The following is a 20,473-nucleotide window of genomic DNA, read 5'->3' on the forward strand; positions in this document are numbered from 1 at the left end:
GTAGTGTAGGGTCATGCTGGGGGTAGTGTTTTAGGGTTTTGGGTGGTGTTGTAGTGTTTGCGTAGTGTAGGGTCATGCTGGGGGTAGTGTTTTAGGGTTTTGGGTAGTGTTGTAGTGTTTGCGTAGTGTAGGGTCATGCTGGGGGGTAGTGTTTTAGGGTTTTGGGTAGTGTTGTAGTGTTTGCGTAGTGTAGGGTCATGCTGGGGTAGTGTTTTAGGATTTTGGGTAGTGTTGTAGTGTTTGCGTAGTGTAGGGTCATGCTGGGGGTAGTGTTTTAGGGTTTAGGGTAGAGTTGTAGTGTTTGCGTAGTGTAGGGTCATGCTGGGGGTAGTGTTTTAGGGTTTACGGTAGTGTTGTAGTGTTTGCGTAGTGTAGGGTCATGCTGGGGGTAGTCTTTTAGGGTTTAGGGTAGTGTTGTACTGTTTGTGTAGTGTAGGGTCATGCTGGGGGTAGTGTTTTAGGGTTTAGGGTAGTGTTGTAGTGTTTGCGTAGTGTAGGGTCATGCTGGGGTGTAGTGTTTTAGGGTTTTGGGTAGTGTTGTAGTGTTTGCGTAGTGTAGGGTCATGCTGGGGGTAGTGTTTTAGGGTTTAGGGTAGTGTTGTAGTGTTTGCGTAGTGTAGGGTCATGCTGGGGTGTAGTGTTTTAGGGTTTTGGGTAGTGTTGTAGTGTTTGCGTAGTGTAGGGTCATGCTGGGGGTAGTGTTTTAGGGTTTACGGTAGTGTTGTAGTGTTTGGGTAGTGTAGGGTCATGCTGGGGGTAGTGTTTTAGGGTTTAGGGTTGTGTTGTAGTGTTTGCGTAGTGTAGGGTCATGCTGGGGGTAGTGTTTTAGGGTTTAGGGTTGTGTTGTAGTGTTTGTGTAGTGTAGGGTCATGCTGGGGGTAGTGTTTTAGGGTTTAGGGTAGTGTTGTAGTGTTTGCGTAGTGTAGGGTCATGCTGGGGTGTAGTGTTTTAGGGTTTTGGGTAGTGTTGTAGTGTTTGCGTAGTGTAGGGTCATGTTGGGGGCAGTGTTTTAGGGTTTAGGGTAGTGTTGTAGTGTTTGTGTAGTGTAGGGTCATGCTGGGGGTAGTGTTTTAGGGTTTAGGGTAGTGTTGTACTGTTTGTGTAGTGTAGGGTCATGCTGGGGGTAGTGTTTTAGGGTTTAGGGTAGTTTAGTTGTTTAGTGTATGCTAAAGGCATATTCGTTCTAAAAGTTTTCGTTATTTTAATTTGCGGCCTAATAGTACATGCGGGATTTCGTCATATATTCGCTAATCATACTTTCTTTGGCAAAATGAACCCCCTCATTTTGTTCCTTTTTAAATTAAATGTTTTAAGAGTTACCACTTTATTCCAATCAAGATGGCTTCAGGTGTGCCATACCTTTGTAATAAGTAGGACTGTTAGCACTCTAGTTGTTCTTTAGAACACTCTGGGAAATTCTGTCATTGGGCTATAGTTGGGCTACATCTGGCTGATATTTGGGCTACATTTGTTTTTTTTGTCTCTGGTGGCCATCTTTGGGCTACATTGGGCTACATTGGGCTACATTGGGCTACATTTGGGCTCCAACATATATATAGCCCAATGTAGCCCAATATATATATTTCAAAGTTAATTTTCGTAAAAACCACTGGAGCCTATATCTTGAGACATAGCAAAGGCACATCGGGCTACCAGTCCCTACAATTTTGCCAAGTTTGGTGTAAATCCATTCAGCCGTTCAGGCTAAAAGTGAGGCCAACCGCCCTATGGAAAATTGCATGGGAAAAACACGTTTTGGGACCCCCCTTTTTTCTCGGCCCCCCCTTGACGAAACCCCCCCAAATTTTCAGGGGCTGCTCAGAAACAAAATGTTCCATTTTCCTGAAAATTTCAGCCAATTCTGTCCTCAAACGCCAAAGTTATTCGACATAGAATTTTCAAAAATCCCATAGGAAAAAAATCCTAACTATATATACCTACTGGCTATCGCCAGTAGGTAATAGATATATATATATATAAATATATATATATATATATATATATATATATATATATATTCACTGAAAAAACCATAGGTTATAGACCATATATAGTTAGGAATTAGCATTTAAAAAACCTTATTTTACTCACACAAAACCATTGAAATTCCATATATAGTTAGTTGCACTAACTATATATCGCGCACCCGCAATCCACTGCTGATGATGTCACATATTACATCATTCATGACATGGTCAGTGACATCACTGATGACATCACTGATGACAACATCCAGTGATTATGTGTTTCTGTAAAGTTTAAATATGTTTTACATATTGAAGAATGAGTGGATGTATAAGTGTCTGAATGAAGGTTTTAGTAGGTGCGTGATTGACTGTATGAGTGAGTGATTAAATGCGTCTTACTGAATGCACGGGTTAGTGACTAAACTGTCTGAAAGTGTGCATCAGTATCTCTGTTGTTGTGCAAGCTGCTGCATGTGTTGATCAGTAGCTATATAAGTAGCTATATGGGTTATTGATTGGTTGCACAAGTATTTGTATGGGAGACTGAGTGTGTGTATGGCTGGCTGGGAGGTGTGTGACTCTGTGCAGATCAATGTGTACTTGTATCAGTGATTCTATAAGAGAGTAACTATGTGTTAGTATATGTTTCAAAAATGTAAGGTGTTCTGTGTTTAACTGTATAGATGAGAAAATGGAAGTGTGATTGATTCTTTTCAGGACTGACTAGGTGTGTGAGTAACTCCATGAATGAGTGGCAGAGTGTGAGTGTCTGTATAAGTGTATGAGTGCATATGATAGTGTTGTAAAGATGAGTGATTGTATGTATGAATGATTGTATAAGTGAATGTGTGTGTAGACATAGGAATCAGTGAGTGCCTATGTAGTAACTAGTATTGGTGTGTCAATGGTTTCAAAAATGATACTCTCTATTTAACACTGGGTGTAACGGAGGTTATATTACAGTGTGAGGAGATGCATTGTATTATCACATGAATGATATCATCAGTGATGTGATCATTGATGTCAAGTGTGATGTCATCAGTGATGTCATTTAAGATGTCATCAGTGATGTCATCAGTGATGTCACTGACCATGTCATGAATGATGTAATATGTGACATCATCAGCAGTGGATTGCGGGTGCGCGATATATAGTTAGTGCAACTAACTATATATGGAATTTCAATGGTTTTGTGTGAGTAAAATAAGGTTTTTTAAATGCTAATTCCTAACTATATATGGTCTATAACCTATGGTTTTTTCAGTGAATTTTCAAGGTTTTGTAAATGCTAATTCCTAACTATATATGGTCTATAACCTATGGTTTTTTCAGTGAATTTCAATGGTTTTTTAATAGCAAATATCATAAGCTGTCGAATGTCAAGTACGTGGTAAGTAAAAACATTTTCGTGTTTATGCACACTGATCTGCTTTGAATGCTGCCCCCCACCCCTCATTTCTATTAGGAGTACTCTCTCTTTGCAGATAGTGAAGGGTAGTTAACGCAGCCCTTTGCCCCCTTTGTAATCCGTCGTGCCTGCTTCTCTCTCCATTTGATTGATTGTTCTCTTTGGTTCATTCTCTATTTACAAACAAGCACAGAGTCAAAATACTCTGTTTAGTCTTTGCAGATAGCGAAAAACCGTGTAAAAAAACAAAAGGAATCGAGCAAAATCAGTAGGCCACTAATGGGATCTCTTTTTGACCTCGCTAAAATAGAAACATTAGGAACAACCTGTTGAAAATAGCAATGCGTATGTACATAAGCGGCGTTCATTTGTGTTCACAGTACCCCTTGTTGATTGTTTGAATCGAGCATTGAATTGTTCGAAGTTGGTTCTCTTAAGGATCTTCTCTGCCTGCAAACGAGGAAGAATAGGAATATTCTCTCTCCCTTTGCAGATAGTGAAGGGTAGGTAACGCAAGCCTTTAACACGTCGTACCTATTTCATTCCTCATTGATTGATTGATTGTCCGAACATTGACTGTTTGGGAATTAGTTCTTTTTGGAGGTATTCCCTGTTTGCAAATAAACGTAGGAAAATCTTTGCAAGTAGTGAAAGGGTACGTAATGCGGACCTTTCTCCCCCGTTGTAATCTGTCATGCCTATCTACTCCCCACTGATTGATGCACCTGTTTCACCCGGACCATTTACTAGAGATACGTCATCTGGCCCGACCAGAGAGCACCCCTAGTGAAAAGGACATATGCAATAATAACGAAGTGATCACTGTATCCTGTTAACAGAAACTTTAGCATGAAACAACCTGGAAAGAAAAGAATAGGAAATCGAAAATCAGTAGGCCACTGATGAACATGAACTTTTATTAAACAACGAACAAAGAAACGATAACATAACGTAATGATAAAACCTATTAATGTCCTAGAAACAAGAAAACGTTCGAAATATGCCAGTGGTGAGAGACCAGAAAAACAGTAAGAGAAACCAAATCACCCCTCGCTGTCCCACCGCCTGCCACGCCAAAAAAATCGATAGACTAGGGAAAATGCAAGTCAGTAGAACATCCGCCCCCACTCTGGAAACTTCCAAGGTGGGGCAGGGTTCCGGCTACGCCCAGCCGGGAGCAGCCCATATAAGGCAGGTCCTGCTGCCACGCCTCGGCCAGGAGATCCTAACGTAGGGTGTAGCCGGAGGAGAGGCCGAGACCAGCAGGACCCGGCCAGGGGATTGCCTTTACAACGCTGAACAGTTGCAGGGGGGGGGGAATGTCTCCTCGACCCTCCCCTCTCTCTCCCAGTCCGGCCGCGGTGGCCCTTGAGAGTTGCAGGTAGTCCCGCCACATGCTCTTCCGGTCTGGCCACCAACGGTCGGGGGGCCGAGGCCGACGGGATCCGGCTGCAGCCAATAAACCAAGAAACCCGTTCATGGGGCCAGAGCCAGGGGCGTCCGGCCGACATCTACCGGAAGCCCGGCCCGAAGACGGACGGGACACTTCTTCTTTCTTGTATAATTGCTGCAACAACCCTGGGGGGGGATGTCTTGCACATGCCTCCGACCCCCCCCCCCTCGTCCTCATCGCCTGGTCCGGCCATAACAAATCTCAAGCGAGACGCCGTGGGGTGCACTGGGAGGGAGAGACGGTGCGAACAGGCCTCTCCCGCCTCCCCAGGTGGAGGCTTCCCAGCTGCACCCTCAGCGCTCCAGGCGCCCGGAAAAGGGTTCTTCCACTGTGGCCATGCTGCAACGTCTCGCCCGGCAGGGTGGAGCCCGTCCGCTCATTTGACCCCGCGATCGCCAGTAGCTACCGAACTCTCAAAATGGCGGTCGACCTGGCAAGAGCGGGCCCAGCATAAAGAAATGGCCCGGTCACTGGTTGACTCCACCACCGTAGTCCTCCACGACCTTGAAGATTCTAGAGGAGCCGCGGGAGTCTCCGACCCCCGATGGGGAATGACTGCCATGATCACCCGTGGAGTGACGAAACTGTATCCGCGGGACGTCGGCGCCAGCCTCACTTTGAATTACTAGAATCCTGCAGACCTCACTTCCGGTGAAAGCACAGTGTGACCCGGTAGGAAAAATTGTTGCACCCCCTCCCCTTTTTGACTGATAGTTCAAACCACCGATCCTTTCCTTTGCCCTTTTAACGGAACTTTGGACTGCCTCCCCCTCTTTTACATTTTCTAGAGAAAACAAAACATTAACCACTACAATAACATAGCAGTTGACACCAGAACTGTTTTCAAATTGAAAACCAACAACATCTTCAACAGAATCCTTTTTGTTTCTGCTGTGACCCTGCTACAGCACAGGCATTGTCCCCAGCAGTAATTCTGCAATGCCGGTAAGAATAGCTGTGGTGCCTACTGGACTCACTCACCCCCGCGGCGCCCCACGCCGTTATTTGCTGGGCGGCAACTTGCTAGACATCACTTTCTTGCCATCTAGATTTCAGCGCGTTCTGCTGCCTTGGAACTATTCGCACAACAGACCGCTACTGACAAGAATATTTCATTATTGGTGCTGTCAATTTCAATAAATCTATTGGATAATTCAAAAGAAATTGCCACAGTCTCTTCGTTGTTTAAATGTTTTTACTGTTTTTGTTTTGTTGTATATATTTATATGTTATTAAAGTTTTATATTCCTACTACTTTGTTGGAGTGCTATATATTTTTAATGTGACACATAATTGTAAAAACTTTGATGTACAAAGAGTGATTCCTGGAATCTTCCGCTTCAGGCTCGGTCCCCTCCCCAATCACAATACAGGATGGTTTTCAGATAGTAGGAACACGTGTGGTGTGACGGATCTCATCGGGTGTGGGCCTTCATCTACTATAACTCCTTTGAAGAGGGGTGATTCTTTACAGCTGGGGCCATAAACTACATCTGCAGGGCTAGCTGATAGCCTGGACAATCGGACACAGAGGAAGAGGAGTGTCAGAGGGTGCGGTAGTGAATAGGGCGAAAGGGAGGTGTCGGGCGGGCACAGTGTGATTCTCAGGGAAGAGCAGCGCAGATGGGGGGAGGTTTATTGCCCATGCATAAGACAGAGAGCGGGGGTGACCAGTGCCTGGGGAAGATGCTTGCGAGGGTGAGGAGCCATGCTACGAATCGACAGCGTGCAGAGAGTGGGTCTGGTCAAGACATCTAAAATGGCTGCCGTGCACGACAAAAGTGTGGCATTTCAAAAAAGGCAAGATGGCGCAGACAATGTTTTTCAACACTTCCTCATTTCCTTCGAATCGAACGTTAACAGACGTTGGGGCATATTACCAAAGTTAAGCGATATTTATCGATAACGATGCTTACCAACGAATTTTTTACCGCTAAGCATCATCAGAAATTATCGAAGATAAACCTTGCTATTATCAAGGTTTATCACAAATGCGATAATAAACGGCCGCAATGCATGAATATCGCTAAAAACTCAGCGATATTCATACATTACCGAGCTAATGTTCTTAGCCATGTTATCCACCTCCCATTGGATAACATGGCTAAGAACTGCTCAGGGCAGGTGTTACTTTTTGGAGATATTCGCGCTTAGCGCGAATATCTCCAAAAGTTGGTAATAGGAGATAGATATCTTGCATGTTGTAATGCAAGTTATTGTGGTATATGGAACTCATACCATAATCTCTCAGGAAAGCAGAAACTGATCCTTTTGGGACCGCCTAAAAAGGCCTAGGGGGTGAGGAGTACTCTACTTTGCCCCCTTTTCACGTTCCGAACTATTTTATTTTACTCTCTTCTGTAATTACACAAAATAGCAGCGATAAGATGCATCGGAGACACACAGTGAGAGAAAGGAGGCCGGAGATGAAGAAGAGATGTCAAATACACATTGGAGATAATATAGTGGCAGAAGGGAAGTAAATATGAGTAAACTTACCATGTAACATAAAAATGTTGCACTCTATACTATAAGTCTCATTTTATACTACAATCACTTCGCTACAACCTCATAAATTAAAAATAAAAATTAATAATGTCTCAAACAATTTTTGATTTCTAAATATAAATTTATTCTTCAGAATTTTCTAAATTTGAAAGAACTAGTAACATGTCCTCATCAGCAATGTCCTCATGAAAAGTCTCCAATAATGATTCTTGTAACTCTATGGTCTCCAAACACTCGATAAATTCGCCATCAAGAGATTGATCAAAAAAATCATTCAAGTCATCTCCTCCTTCTGACAATATTTCATTATTGGTGCTGTCAATTTCAATCAATGTAGTGGAATCATTCAAGTCATCTCCTCGTGACAATATTTCATTATTGGTGCTCTCAATTTCAATCAATGTAGTGGAATCATTCAAGTCATCTCCTCCTTGTGACAATATTTCATTATTGGTGCTGTCCATTTCAATCAATCTAATGGAATCATACAAGTCATCTCCTCCTTGTGACAATATTTCATTATTGCTGCTCTCAATTTCAATCAACGTAGTGGAATCATTCAAGTCATCTCCTTGTGACAATATTTCATTCTTGGTGCTGTCCATTTCAATCAATCTAATGGAATCATACAAGTCATGTCCTCCTTGTGACAATGTTTCATTATTGGTGCTCTCAATTTCAATCAATGTAGTGGACGATTCAAAAGAAATTGCCACGGTCTCTTCATTGTGAGCCATTTTATTTTGAAATTGCTTGCTGTAAATTGCAGAAAAAAATAATCACTTTCATTTATCGTTTTTAGTAATACATAATATAAAACTAACTTTATCAAGTATTTAGTATAACAGAAGGACTGCAAATAAATAACAGAAAACATTTTTCAAATTATCTTCAAGTGTACAACATAGTTCCCCTTACAAATTAACAACTCACCTTTTCAAAAGTAGGAAAAGTGTTAGTACTGTGTAAATCAAACACCAGAAATTCACCACCAAAAATTCCTCACAAATGTACTTCAGACAGTAGTATCACAAAATGGCTGTGGTTTCCTCTCATTTGACATATATACATAACCAATTAACTTTCATCACACACAAATACAAAACCAAAGTAACATTTTAATTGGTTCTAAATTTCAACACTTTCAAATGTGTTTTCCCCATGCAATTTTCCATAGGACATTTACATACGTCTACAGCCTGAATGGCTGAACGGAATTACACCAAACTTGGCAAAATGGTACATCAAACCTAAGAGGTCAGGAAGGATCTACTATGCCCCCTTATGGTCATTTCCCCCTTCGCTTTGGCCTCCTCTTGTCTCTCAATCCTACCGAGAGACAAGATGGCGGCCGCTACGGACTGTTTAGAATGTTGACAGACGCCGGAGAACCAATCAGCTTCGCAAAGCTCCGTAACGCGAAAAGTACGCGAAGCGGAGCGCTGTTACAGATATATATCTTTTTTTGAACGTTAATTTCTCAAAATCCACTGGAGCACATATATTGAGACCTAGCAAAGGCACATCGGGCTACCAGTCCCTAATATTTTACCAAGTTTCGTGCAAATCCATTCAGCCGTTCGATTATTATTATTATTTTTTTTTTTTGCCCCGCGGGGCCCTTTTAAAACCTCCACATCAAACCTAGGGGGTCAGCGAGGATCTACTATTCCCCCTTATGGTCATTTGCCCCTTCGCTTTCGCCTCCTCTTGTCTCTCGATCCTACCGAGAGACAAGATGGCGGCCGCTACGGACTGTTTGGAATGTTGACAGACGCCGGAGAACCAATCAGCTTCGCTTCACAAAGCTCCGTTGCGCGAAAAGTACGCGTAGCGGAGCGCTGCCCAGTCCGCGGTTACAGATATATATCTTTTTTTGAACCTTAATTTCTCAAAATCCACTGAAGCACATATATTGAGACCTACAAAAGGCACATCGGGCTACCAGTCCCTACAATTTTGCCAAGTTTCGTGCAAATCCATTCAGCCGTTCGGGCTAAAAGTGAGGCCAACCGCCCTATGGAAAACTCAATGTTAAAAACGCGTTTTGGGACCCCCCTTTTTTCTCGGCCCCCCCTTGACGAACCCCCCAAACATTTTCAGGGGCTGCTCAGAAACAAAATGTGCAATTTTCCTGAAAATTTCAGCCAATTCCGTCCACAAACGCCAAAGTTATTAGACATAGAATTTTCAAAAAACCCATAGAGAAAAAATCCTAACTATATATACCTACTGGCGACCGCCAGTAGGTAATGTATATATATATAGATATATATATATATATCCATCCACAGCAATCCACCAATCAGTCAGTCAAAATACACTTTATTCGATTTGTTAAAAATCATGAAAGGCATAAAATTACATACAAGGTTAAAATAGGCAATTCATGGATGTACAAAGTCAGTGCTAAGCCCAAATAAACATTTACACTACAAATTACACGAAAATAAAATCAATGTGGGCAAAACCATGATTATTATAATGCATTTGGTGGCGCATGTTTATTCTTAATTCTGAAAGCCGCCGCTAAGAAACTTGCCACACAATAGATAATGCGAGTGTTGCTCAACATCTGGAGTGAAAATTAATGCAGGCCTGACTTGGATAAAGCCGGCCTCCCTCAAAACAGGTAATAAATATTTTTTCCTTGCAACCGCGTAAAACCCACAAAACATCATAAAATGCATGGTATCTTGATGAGAAAATGTGTCACAGTCACAGGGGGGAGCCTCTTCTGGTTTGGCCCATGATTGATAGCAACCTAAAGAGAAATGAATCAGATTAAACCTAAACATTGTCAATAAAAATCTGTGTAGGGTTTTGGTGACAATTTTAAGGTAAGGTTCGAGAGGTGATTAACATGAAATGTGATCTTACTGAGGGTTTCGCTAGTTCCCTCTGCTCTCTGACCAAACATGCCCTCTCCAAGAAGTGACTCTTGATCCATTTAACGTCCCCTCTCCTAATATTGGACGGTGACAAACAAAATTTCGGGTCTCCCTAGGTAAGTAAAGGTGTTTTTTAGGTAGTTCCACCAGGGTATTTTCATGGTGTAATCCATAGACAAAACATCCGATAGAATTGCGTGGTTCAAGGTTAATTCTGAGTTAAGCCATGTTTTTGCCCAGAATACTGGGGGGGGGGGGGCAATTTCAATCTATCCGTTATGTAAACCATGCCCACCTCAGATTGGATAGAGAAGGTGGGGGAGGACTTAGGGACAGACAGAAATTGTCTTAAGAGTCCATTTTATACCCTTTGGATTTTATCTTGGGCAACATAGCCCCACATGGCTGACCCATAGGTGGCAATAGGGATGCATTTGCTATTATAGACTTTCAAAAGGGCCTCCATTGGCCTGGCCCCTAGCCTTTGTGAGAAACCCATCAGAGCGGACGTGGAACGGGCCAGGGATAAGCTCTTAGCCTTTATCTGGGGGACCCATGACCCCGGCTCGTCTAACAGGACCCCCAAGTAGGGGAAGACGGTAACCCTTGAAACCACCTCCCCCTTACAAATGAAGGATTTAGTTTTAGGCTTACTTCTCTGTTGGCCAACCACCATTGAGTGGGATTTTTTCGCGTTGACTCTTAGGTCTAGGTTCTCCATAAAGGACCCGAAGAGATCCAACAATGTCTGGAGAACATTGCCAGTGCGCGCTATTAAGACTGCGTTGTCCGCGTATAGGAGGGCCGGTACAGTGGCTCCTCCTACACGCGGAACATCCGCCCCCCCTGCCTCTAGGTGTTTTCCCAGCCCTTTAATATAAATAGTAAAGAGACGGGGGCCAGGATGCAAACCTGGCGCACCCCTTTCTCTGATTTAAATCTAGACGTGCACCTGCCTTCCTTAGTGACTCTAACTGTGGCAAATAACTCCTGATGCAGGGAAGCCATAAATTTAACCAATGAGGCGTCAATTCCCAACTCCAGTAAAATGGGCCACAACTTGGACCTATTTACCAAATCGAAAGCCGAGGAGAGGTCCATAAAGGCCAGAAAAAGGGACCCCTCCTTGGCTACTTTGTATTTAGAGATTAAAAGGTGCAAGTTAGAACATTGGTCCAGGGTGCCCCTTTTCTCTCTAAACCCATATTGTATGTTCGAGAGCCCCCCGCAGACCTCTAAGTTGGCCCTTAGCTTGAACAAGAGGACTCTGCCTAAGATCTTAATGGCAGGGTCGAGGAGGGAAATGGGTCTGTAGCATGCTGGGTCGTCACGCTGCCCCTTTTTAAAAATTGGCACGATGATTGAGGTTGCCCAGGTGGTAGGAAACGCATTATCATTGGCAGCATGAAAGACATTCGTTAGCACCTGTGACCATAGGTTCGGGGAGTGTCTATATAGGTCTGCCGGTACGCCGTCAGGCCCCGGCGCCTTGTTTTTTGATGACTCTAGGATGGCTTTCTCTACTTCGTCTTTACCAAAAACTACGGGGGCGGGGTCAAGGGTTACCATTGGGCCACAGGGGGCAACACAGTCATGGTCACCATATACTTTTTTAAAGTGAAGAAGCCACCTCTCATCAGGGATAACGCAGTCTGTGACTGCATTATCTGAATCTGCGAGAAATGGCTGATTTATTGTGGCCCAGAATTGTCTGCTATCTCGCAATACGTCTATTGATAGTGCTTATCCCAAGCGTCCCTTTTAATGGCGTTTTTTTTTATGTTCCCTCCTCAAGTTGGAAAAGAGGGCCTTGTCTCTCGGAGTGGATGTAAGGACTTGCTTAAGTAGCCTGTGGATTCTCGAGCAATTGGTGTCAAACCATTTATGGGGCTTTTCCCTTCTCTGACTCTGGTTTGACGTCAGGTCCTTCGAGATTTGTGCACATACCAACTGAAAGGCCTCTATGATTTCCAAATTGGGAGCTTTTGGATCCAGACAAGTCGCTATATAACTCTCAATTTTGGGAAGTAAATTAGCGGTGAAACTTTCCGGAACCACCTTTCCCCATTTGAGCCTTCTGCCCTGGTCTGTGGGCACCATTGTAGACCCTGGCTGGGAAGGACCAACCTGTTTACAGGGGGATTCGCCCCAAAGCAACTCCAACAACAAAGGGTTGTGGTCACTATGAGTCGAGGCAATAACTTTGTACTTCCTGACCTTAGCAATAATCCCTGGGGACGCAAAGATATAGTCTATAACAGAACCATGGTCCGTGCCCTTGTATGTGCATAATCTCTCGCCCCCCGTGTAGAATGGTTCATATATGTTAAAATTGGCCAGTAACTCTTCGAGGGCTTCTCCTGACCTTGTGTGTTCAAAGTGAGGGGCCGTCGCACCTGGGAGACCCTCATACTCTCCTGTGTAACAGGAGTTTCTACAGAGGTGGGTGTTAAAATCGCCCATTAAGATGAGCTCAAGATTGGTGTAATTATTTAGACTGAAATTACCTAAAAATTGAACTAGGGAGGCAATGTGGTCATGATCCACTACCCTTTCCCGGGAATTATAAAAATTGATTAAAATAAGTGTGCGGGCAGGTGAAACTGTCCATTCCACAATTAAAAGGTTCGATGAACCTGACTCCAGCTGTTTAAATGACCCGGTGAGCTTTAATGAGAAGAGAAAAAGGAGGCCCCCCCTTAGCTCTACCTGCGGTACTGGGTGTTGCAGGGGCGGAAAAGCTGGTAAAACCATCCAGCCAAAAGCTGGCAGAGGTGTCCCATGATTCCTGTATGGCTATCACGTCGTGACTAGTAACAAAGTCAATCCAAGCTGTATCTGCCCTTTTAGCTCTGATGCCTGCTACATTCCAGCTAATAAGTTTGCACAGTGCTATGCCCTCTACAGTCGGGGTGCCATTTAAGGAGGACGACAATGGGGCTGGTTGTCAGTCAATATCCTCTAAATCAACGAGTGGAGAGAATCTATTGAACAGGACTGGGCGGGGACCCATGCCAGAAATATGGGGCCTGCCCCGTCTAGACCCTTCTGTTACTGCTCTCCAACCATTCCCTACCGTGACCGAGTGACGTGATCTGGGATATGAATCTGCAAGTGAGTGTTGTGTGACGGGCGGCGGATAAAAAAGCCCAAGGGAACCGGTCTCATGTTTTCTGTGTCTAGGATCGCTGAACCGTCCCAAAACAGGCTATCCGCTAGGTTTGGGCTGTCAAAGTTAACTATGACACAGTCACCCTTCACGTTTTTGAGACGATATCCAATCCAGCCCACCCTTCTAGCCATTATGATCCTGTTGGAAATGTTTGTCCCACCACTACTAGTGTCAGCACACCATCGACTGGCCTTTTGCATTAGTGCCGCTGTGGATTCTAACTCCCCGATTGCTAGCGGGGGAACCCCTATAAATGCAGCGACTAAGGGTGCGGCGTCCGGGGGCAGATCTAAGTGTAATTGGCACCCCTTAGCCCTTGTGCTGGTGACTTGGTGGTGAATCTCAGGGTGGCTGTCAGTATGTCCCGGAGTTGGCTGAGAAGTAGCAGGACTACTTAAAGGTTTACAAGGAACCCGGGGCCTAGGGTTGTCTACAGTCCCCCCTTCGCATGACAATGGTAGGACCGTTAAACTTGCTGCATTATGTGAGCTAATATCTGAACAATTCCTATCCACCCTTAGTGATTCCTGGACAGAGCCCAGTTTCTTAACCAAATTGTCAATTAGGGCACATTTCTTTATGAGAACAGCGAGGCAGGTGTTCAAGGTGTCAACAATGTCTTTCGCTATGCCCACTAACAAGGGTTCAATACGAGCAACGAATAGCGCTTCTAGGTGGTCACCAATATTCTCCTTGGCCAAATTTTCAATGGTGGCCCCGGGCTGACTTAGCAAATTTGTAACAGGGGAGCGGGCTTGGGCTGGGCTGACAGTAATAGCAGCGCAGGGGTTAGAGTTCAGCACAACCACTTCTGGCTCTAGTGGAATACATGGGGCTGGGGCAGTGTCTGAGGTGGTAGACTGGTTGATAGGTGGAGGTGATATCAAGCCCAACTCTTGTTGGGCTGTAGCTATTTCCTTTGACAAAGCCCCCACAGCAGATGTAAGATGGGAAATAATAGTCTCTGAGTGTCTAGGTACTTTGGCCTTCTTGCCCCCTCCTCAGTATTTGGGGTGTTCTTACGCTTACCCATGGTCCGATATCAGAGGGTTGGCCCAGCCCTGCCTCTTCCTGCCCCGGATGGCCCGCCCTATGCCCGGGCTTCGCCTGGCACCGCCCATGCGCGTCCGTGAGGTAGAGGGAGCTCCTGGTCTTTATGTGCCTCCGGGCGCGCTGTCAGGCGGAAGTGGGCGGTGCGGGCAAAGGAGCCTGGGAGCTGTAGTCTCCCCCCTCTGCGACCGCGCGGTGGTGCTTGCTGCAGCGGCAGGGGAGACCAACAGCATCAGGGCCCCAGGAGCGTCTGTGGCAGCGAGTGTCTCAGCCTCCATTCCTCGGGTAGGTGTGTTTGCCCCTGTACGGCGTCCACCAGGAATAGGAGCACTCGCGGGTTTTGGCATGTCGTGCCTTTCGCAATGTTGGTTCTCAATAATACTTCTCACTTCACTGCTTTTAAAAACATGGTGACTAGGGGTGAATGCTTGATTTGCTCTGCAGTCCGTCCGTCATCGGTCTGTCTTTTACTTTCTCTCCCTAAGTGCGCCGAGTATGCCCAGGCATGGGTCCCAGGCTCACTGTGTCACTGGATTCAAGCTAGATTGGCTGATGAGGGGTGATGCCCCGAAACTGGTCACAGGATGCTTGTTTTCAGTCCATGAAAGACCTGGCTTGGCAGTTCGGGCTGGACTGTTCCCATGAGGCACGGGGGCAAGACTGATTTGCATATGGATGGATCTAAACTGGGGTGGCATGGTGAGCAAAAGAACAATGGATTTAACCCAACTCTCCTGACTGGGGGTCAATGCCTGATTTGCTCTACATTCTGTCCATCATCTGTGTGTCTTTTACTTTTAAAAAGTGGGCTTATTTTTGCTTTACCTTTCTATGTGCCTCTGACTGTTTCTGTATTCAGCATCTGGCTTTGGTGTGACCAGAGCTGGGGATGTGCATTCACTTTAGACAGTCACAAGTGGGGGGGGTGCGTTGTGCCTTGCCTGGGTGACTCATCACTAGGCTGAATTGACCTGGGCTGCATTTAGAGTGGTGGGAGGGGTTTTGCTAGCACCTGAACAGGCTGTGTCTCCTTTGCACAATGCTGTCTCCAACCCCCTGTGGTCATGCTGGACCAGGGAGGACACAACTGGTTTGTCCGGGCTCAGGGACCCTTACAGCAAAGAGAACAAAAGGAAAAATGGGGTATAAGTGTGAGACCTTAAACCCCAGGACTTTAGATTACTTCAAGAAACAAGAGTACCCATGCAAGAAGAAAAGCTGAAAAACTGTGTGAGGAGTGCTGGCCCTGCTGTGTGAGAAGGTGGGTTGGTCTGCAGTTGTTGCTTCTGCCAGTGTTGGAGGAAAATGACTGACTATTTTTGCCCTGCTGTGTTATCCTTCTTCTGAAGAAGAAATATCCAAGGACTTGTATGTGCTTGTCTCTTGTTGGAAGTCTCAGGGAAATCAAAGACTTCAAAGAAAAGATCCTTGCTTGATCTCAAATAGCCTCCCTGTGGGAAGAGGTGGAGAAACTGTGTGAAGAGCGCTGCCCAACTTGTGTGGGGTAGTAACCTGCATGGTTGGTCCTGTCTGGAGCAGACAAATGACTTGACTGTTCTTTCACCAACTTGTCCAACAGCACAGGTTGAGCACTGTATTCATCATCTGGAAAAGGAGTTCAATTGCGTGGAGGGTACTTTGGTGTCAGGAGATCACCTGATGCTTAGCGGGTGGGGAAACTTCCCCAAGTGCTATCTACAATGATGTGGCCAAATCGCTGGGCAAATCTGCCCCTCACAGCTGGGGGCAGGGCATTAGGCACTGCAGTGCTGTGCCACATCGTAAGGCTCCCAGGGGAGAGGTGGCCTTCTGCATATCCAACCGGCCCATCGCCAGCTGAAGCAAGCCTCCTCTTAAGCTCCAGGATTTGACTGACAACAGAAGCTGCCTAAGTCCTGGGAACACCCACCGTGGCACCATCCAAAGCGGGACAAGAAGGCTGTGTGAGAAGAAATCGGAGCCTTGCAAAATCCAACCAGCCATACCTGCCTCCAAAGCGCAAAAGGAGGGTGCCCGTCAGCTAGTAGACTCGCCAGAGACAGAAAGAAGGCCGCATGAGCTTGGGGATGCTCACCGCTGCTTTGGGAAGGTCACAGCTGCACCATACTTGGGGACAGCTGTGAGTCCCTCTGCATGTGGGGGACAGAGAGAGGTTTTCCTCTAACATAAGAGGTGGGCACGCCCCACAGTGCCGGAAAATACCTTGGGCAGCCGCGGTCGGCAGTAGGAGTTCCTGCAGGGTGGTGACGTGGGGACTGGGAGGGGCAGGGTGGGGGGTAGTAATGTATGGATTAAGGAGTTTAATAGGTAAGTAAACATATAAATAAATAAAACTAATTTCGTTGCGCGCACTGCATCGCATTTGGTGATGCAGTGCACGCAACGAAATGTGTTTTATTTAATTATATGTTTACTTACCCGTTAAACTCCTTAATCCATACATTACTACCACCACCCTGCCCCTCCCCCTCCCCACGTCACCGCCCTGCAGGAACTCCTACTGCCGACCGCGGCTGACCTTGGGGGCATTTCTTGTATTCACTGCCCCCCCTGTGCTGGCAGCAGCTGCAGTGCACATTCGTTGGCAGCTGCACTTCATGCGGTTTGCATATGCAGTGTGTGCGCCCTCTCCCTTCCCTCGCGACATACCGGGAGGGTCGCAGCTTCCTCCCCAGTCCTGAGGGGCCAAAGTTGAAACCTTCCTGGGAGTACTATATTGTCCCTAATAAGAGGGCAGGTGTTCCAGCATCTTGGGGAACCGGAAAACCGACGTATACTGAGATTAGGAGCGCAGGTGCTGCTCCTTGAATGATGTATGTGTTATGCATGACCTAACTACTGCATTTTGGGCCCCAAGGTTATTTGATGCCCTAATGTTATGAAAAAGTTTTATACCTTACACAGACAGAATAACAAGTGCTGTTATGTTTAGAAACTGCACAATACGTACAGTGAGGTGGTACTGATGTGTATGTGAGAAACGTTATCATTAAAATATTGATTTTGAAATAATATCAGGATATATTTCAATTGCTTGTGTTTTTTTTCAGCTATCGCAAAAGGTGTTTCAAATGAGAACATACTTCCGTTGCCTAGAACTCCTGTAACAGACCAAACATCAAAAGCTGAGTTCACAGAGTGAGTTTATAGAAGGCAAAACGTCTTTGTGGGAATAAAAATTGAACTGTGGACATGCATTGTCAAAGTCATTAGATCTGACTTTTATGTTTTAACATATATAAAATCAGGCATGCACAAATATGTACACACCACTTATGCCTCGTCCCGCAGCTGAAGTGCATAACAAAAGTGTGGGAATTGTGATCCTGAGTGCCGTGGAGGGTGGGCCAGTGAATGTGGGGGTGGAGTCAAAGGCTTTGCTAAATATGACTAAAAATAGAAATCTGTAAATATGTTGTTGATCTTAAATTTTCAGATGCCTGCATATAAAATAATACACACATTAAATGAAAAATAAATGCAAGTGAAACTAATAAATAGGAAATGTACTATTTTGTGTTATGAAACCGCTATTGGTTCATGCAGTGACTGCAGATGCCTGTGTATTTAATCGGAGAGCCACTGAAATGTATTCTGGTTGGTACAGCTGAGCATAGCAACTTGGGCATTTTTAGTGCTATGAGGTCCCAGCTTGTGAGAGAAAGTACTGTGAATATGTAAGTCATTACTTTAAACTTGTAATAACTCTGATTACAAGTTGGGTGGTTAATTTCATCCTTTCGGACGGAATCATGAGTTTGGTTTTATGTAACGCATATGATAATTATTGGATACATTAAATAACCCAACATTCAAACAGATCAAACCTGCTAAAATCTATCAGGGGAACGGTGTACAGAATGTACCATACCATGCAGATTGTACACCAAAATCTGCACACTATTCCTCAATGACTCGTAATGGGTGCTATTTAGTGCACCCTTTAAGTAACGAACCTCAGGATATCATTATTTACTAAGGGCCATATGTATCAAGCAAATTCGCATTCGCAAAGGGCGAAATTCGCAGAATTTCTGCCTTTGCGAATGTGAATTTGCTAAATGGGATGTATTAAGCAAAATATGGTGCAAAATAAGGAATCGCAAAATTTGCGATTCCTTTAGCAATTGCATTTAAGGAATCGCAAATTTTGCGATTCCTTAATTGCAATGTATGAAGCAAAAAAAATGTGCAAAATGTCCTTAAGGAATCGCAAATTACCACCAACTTCTAGTTGGTGGTAAGTTGTGAATTCCTTGAAAAATGCACATTTTGGCATTTTTCAAAGTGCCATGTGATGCACATACATGCCCTTAGGGCACGTATGTGTGCCACATGTGCACCCATGCATATTTCAGGGGTGCAACAGGGTGTCCTTTGGACACCCCTGCACCCTTGAAATTATTCATAATTTGTGATTAGCAAATTGCGAATTGCAAATTGAGAAAAACTTCCCATTCATTCCTATGGGCCTCCTGGCCCACAGAAATGAATGGGAAAGTATTCCTTATTTGCGATTCGCAATTTTGCTAATCGCAATTAAGGAATTTTAAGAAATCGCAAAAAAAAATGTCATTTTGTACATACATACCTATTTGCGACTCTCAAATAGAGATTTCTTAAAAATCGCTATTTGAGAATCGCAAATGGGTATCGTGATACATATGGCCCCAGGTGCCAGAATTAGCAACTTTACTTGTATTCTGGCTATAAATATTTGTCATCACAAAGCTTTCACTGACTCATTAAATTGAAGACAATACCTGCATCCAAGTAGCATTTACTTTTGCAGATTGACCACCAATTACAAACTTTTAAAAAAAATTCAGGCAGCAGGCACCCAGTCAAGAAGGCTTGTTTCTTGCTAATCTGTCTGTCCCTTCCTCTGCTTTACAGTACAGGCGACTCCCTCCTTTCTATTTCAGCTGAGGCATTTCACCTGTCAGAATTAACCATCCTTGAGTGTTGTCTTTTTTTAGGAAAAGTATTGGAAATCTTTTTGTGAAATTAAAAAATATGTGCAGGTCGAGCCCCCTATTTGACCTTGTAGCAGGTTAAAAGGGGAATTGGCACAAACTATCTGTGGGCATTTTGCTTGCTCTTTAAAAGAACAAACAAAGTGACATTGATCAGCTTCATCTTGCCACAATTCTCAGTGAGGCAGTCTATGCTTGAACTTAGACATTTCTGGAAGTCAGATCTCATTCGCCACAACAAACCAGCCAGTTGGATACAACCAGAGATAGGACGTCACTGGCTTCAGCTAGAATCCGAGTCTCCCACCATTTCTTCAGAGAAAAAGTTGGCAAAAAGTGTTAAAGTCCCAGCCTATGCAGTTTGGACAGGCGGACTACACTTGCACACTGTTGGACTTGGCCCTTTTGGCAGGTTCACCCCAACACTTTTTGCATTCTCCTTTTCTGTAACCTGGTGTTGGTGATTTTAGGCCTCTGAGCACCTTAGCACTGTGGTCCACTGTAAAGTGTGTGCGCTCTCTGTGTACATTCGTTCTCAGTGAGGCAGTCTATGCTTGAACTTAGAAATTTATGGAAGTCAGGTCTCCTTCAGCACAACAAACCAGCCGGTTGGATACAACCAGAGATTGGACGTTGACGGTTTCAGCTAGAATCCGAGTCTCCCACCATTTCTTCAGAGAAAAAGTTGGCAAAAAGTGTTAAAGTCTCAGCTTATGCAATTTGGACAGGAGAACTACACTTGCACACTTATATAAGAGCCCCAGGATCTTAAGGATAAAAATTACGGATCAGGACTCACTCCAGTAGAAGCTACCAGCAAGGTCCAGTGCAAGTCCAGTTGGAAATGGCCAGCTGGGCTCTTCAGCAAAGTGGGCTTTTTGCATCTTTTGTGTCCTTTTTTCATAACAGGGGGTTAACCAACTGACCCTCGGCATCCACTTCTTAGTCCTGGGTACACAGATCACAATAGCACCTACAGTACTTCTTCTGTCTACTGTCCAAAAGGGAGGCAGGCCAAGGTTTGAACTGCATTAGCCAGGGACAGAGT

The 20,473-nt window shown here is 44.7% G+C and overlaps 1 protein-coding gene across 1 annotated transcript in view; it reads left to right on the forward strand.

Moving 5' to 3' along the window:
- Positions 1-20,473, forward strand: part of LOC144768432 (uncharacterized) — a 325,471-nt gene that overhangs the window by 89,038 nt on the left and 215,960 nt on the right. Inside the window, exon 3 of the mRNA XM_078652078.1 lies at positions 17,500-17,587. Coding sequence (XP_078508204.1) covers positions 17,500-17,587 — 88 coding nt within the window. The remainder of the gene's footprint in view (positions 1-17,499; positions 17,588-20,473) is intronic.

This window comes from Lissotriton helveticus, chromosome 7 (assembly GCF_964261635.1).
Source record: "Lissotriton helveticus chromosome 7, aLisHel1.1, whole genome shotgun sequence".
Classification (NCBI taxonomy): domain Eukaryota; kingdom Metazoa; phylum Chordata; class Amphibia; order Caudata; family Salamandridae; genus Lissotriton; species Lissotriton helveticus.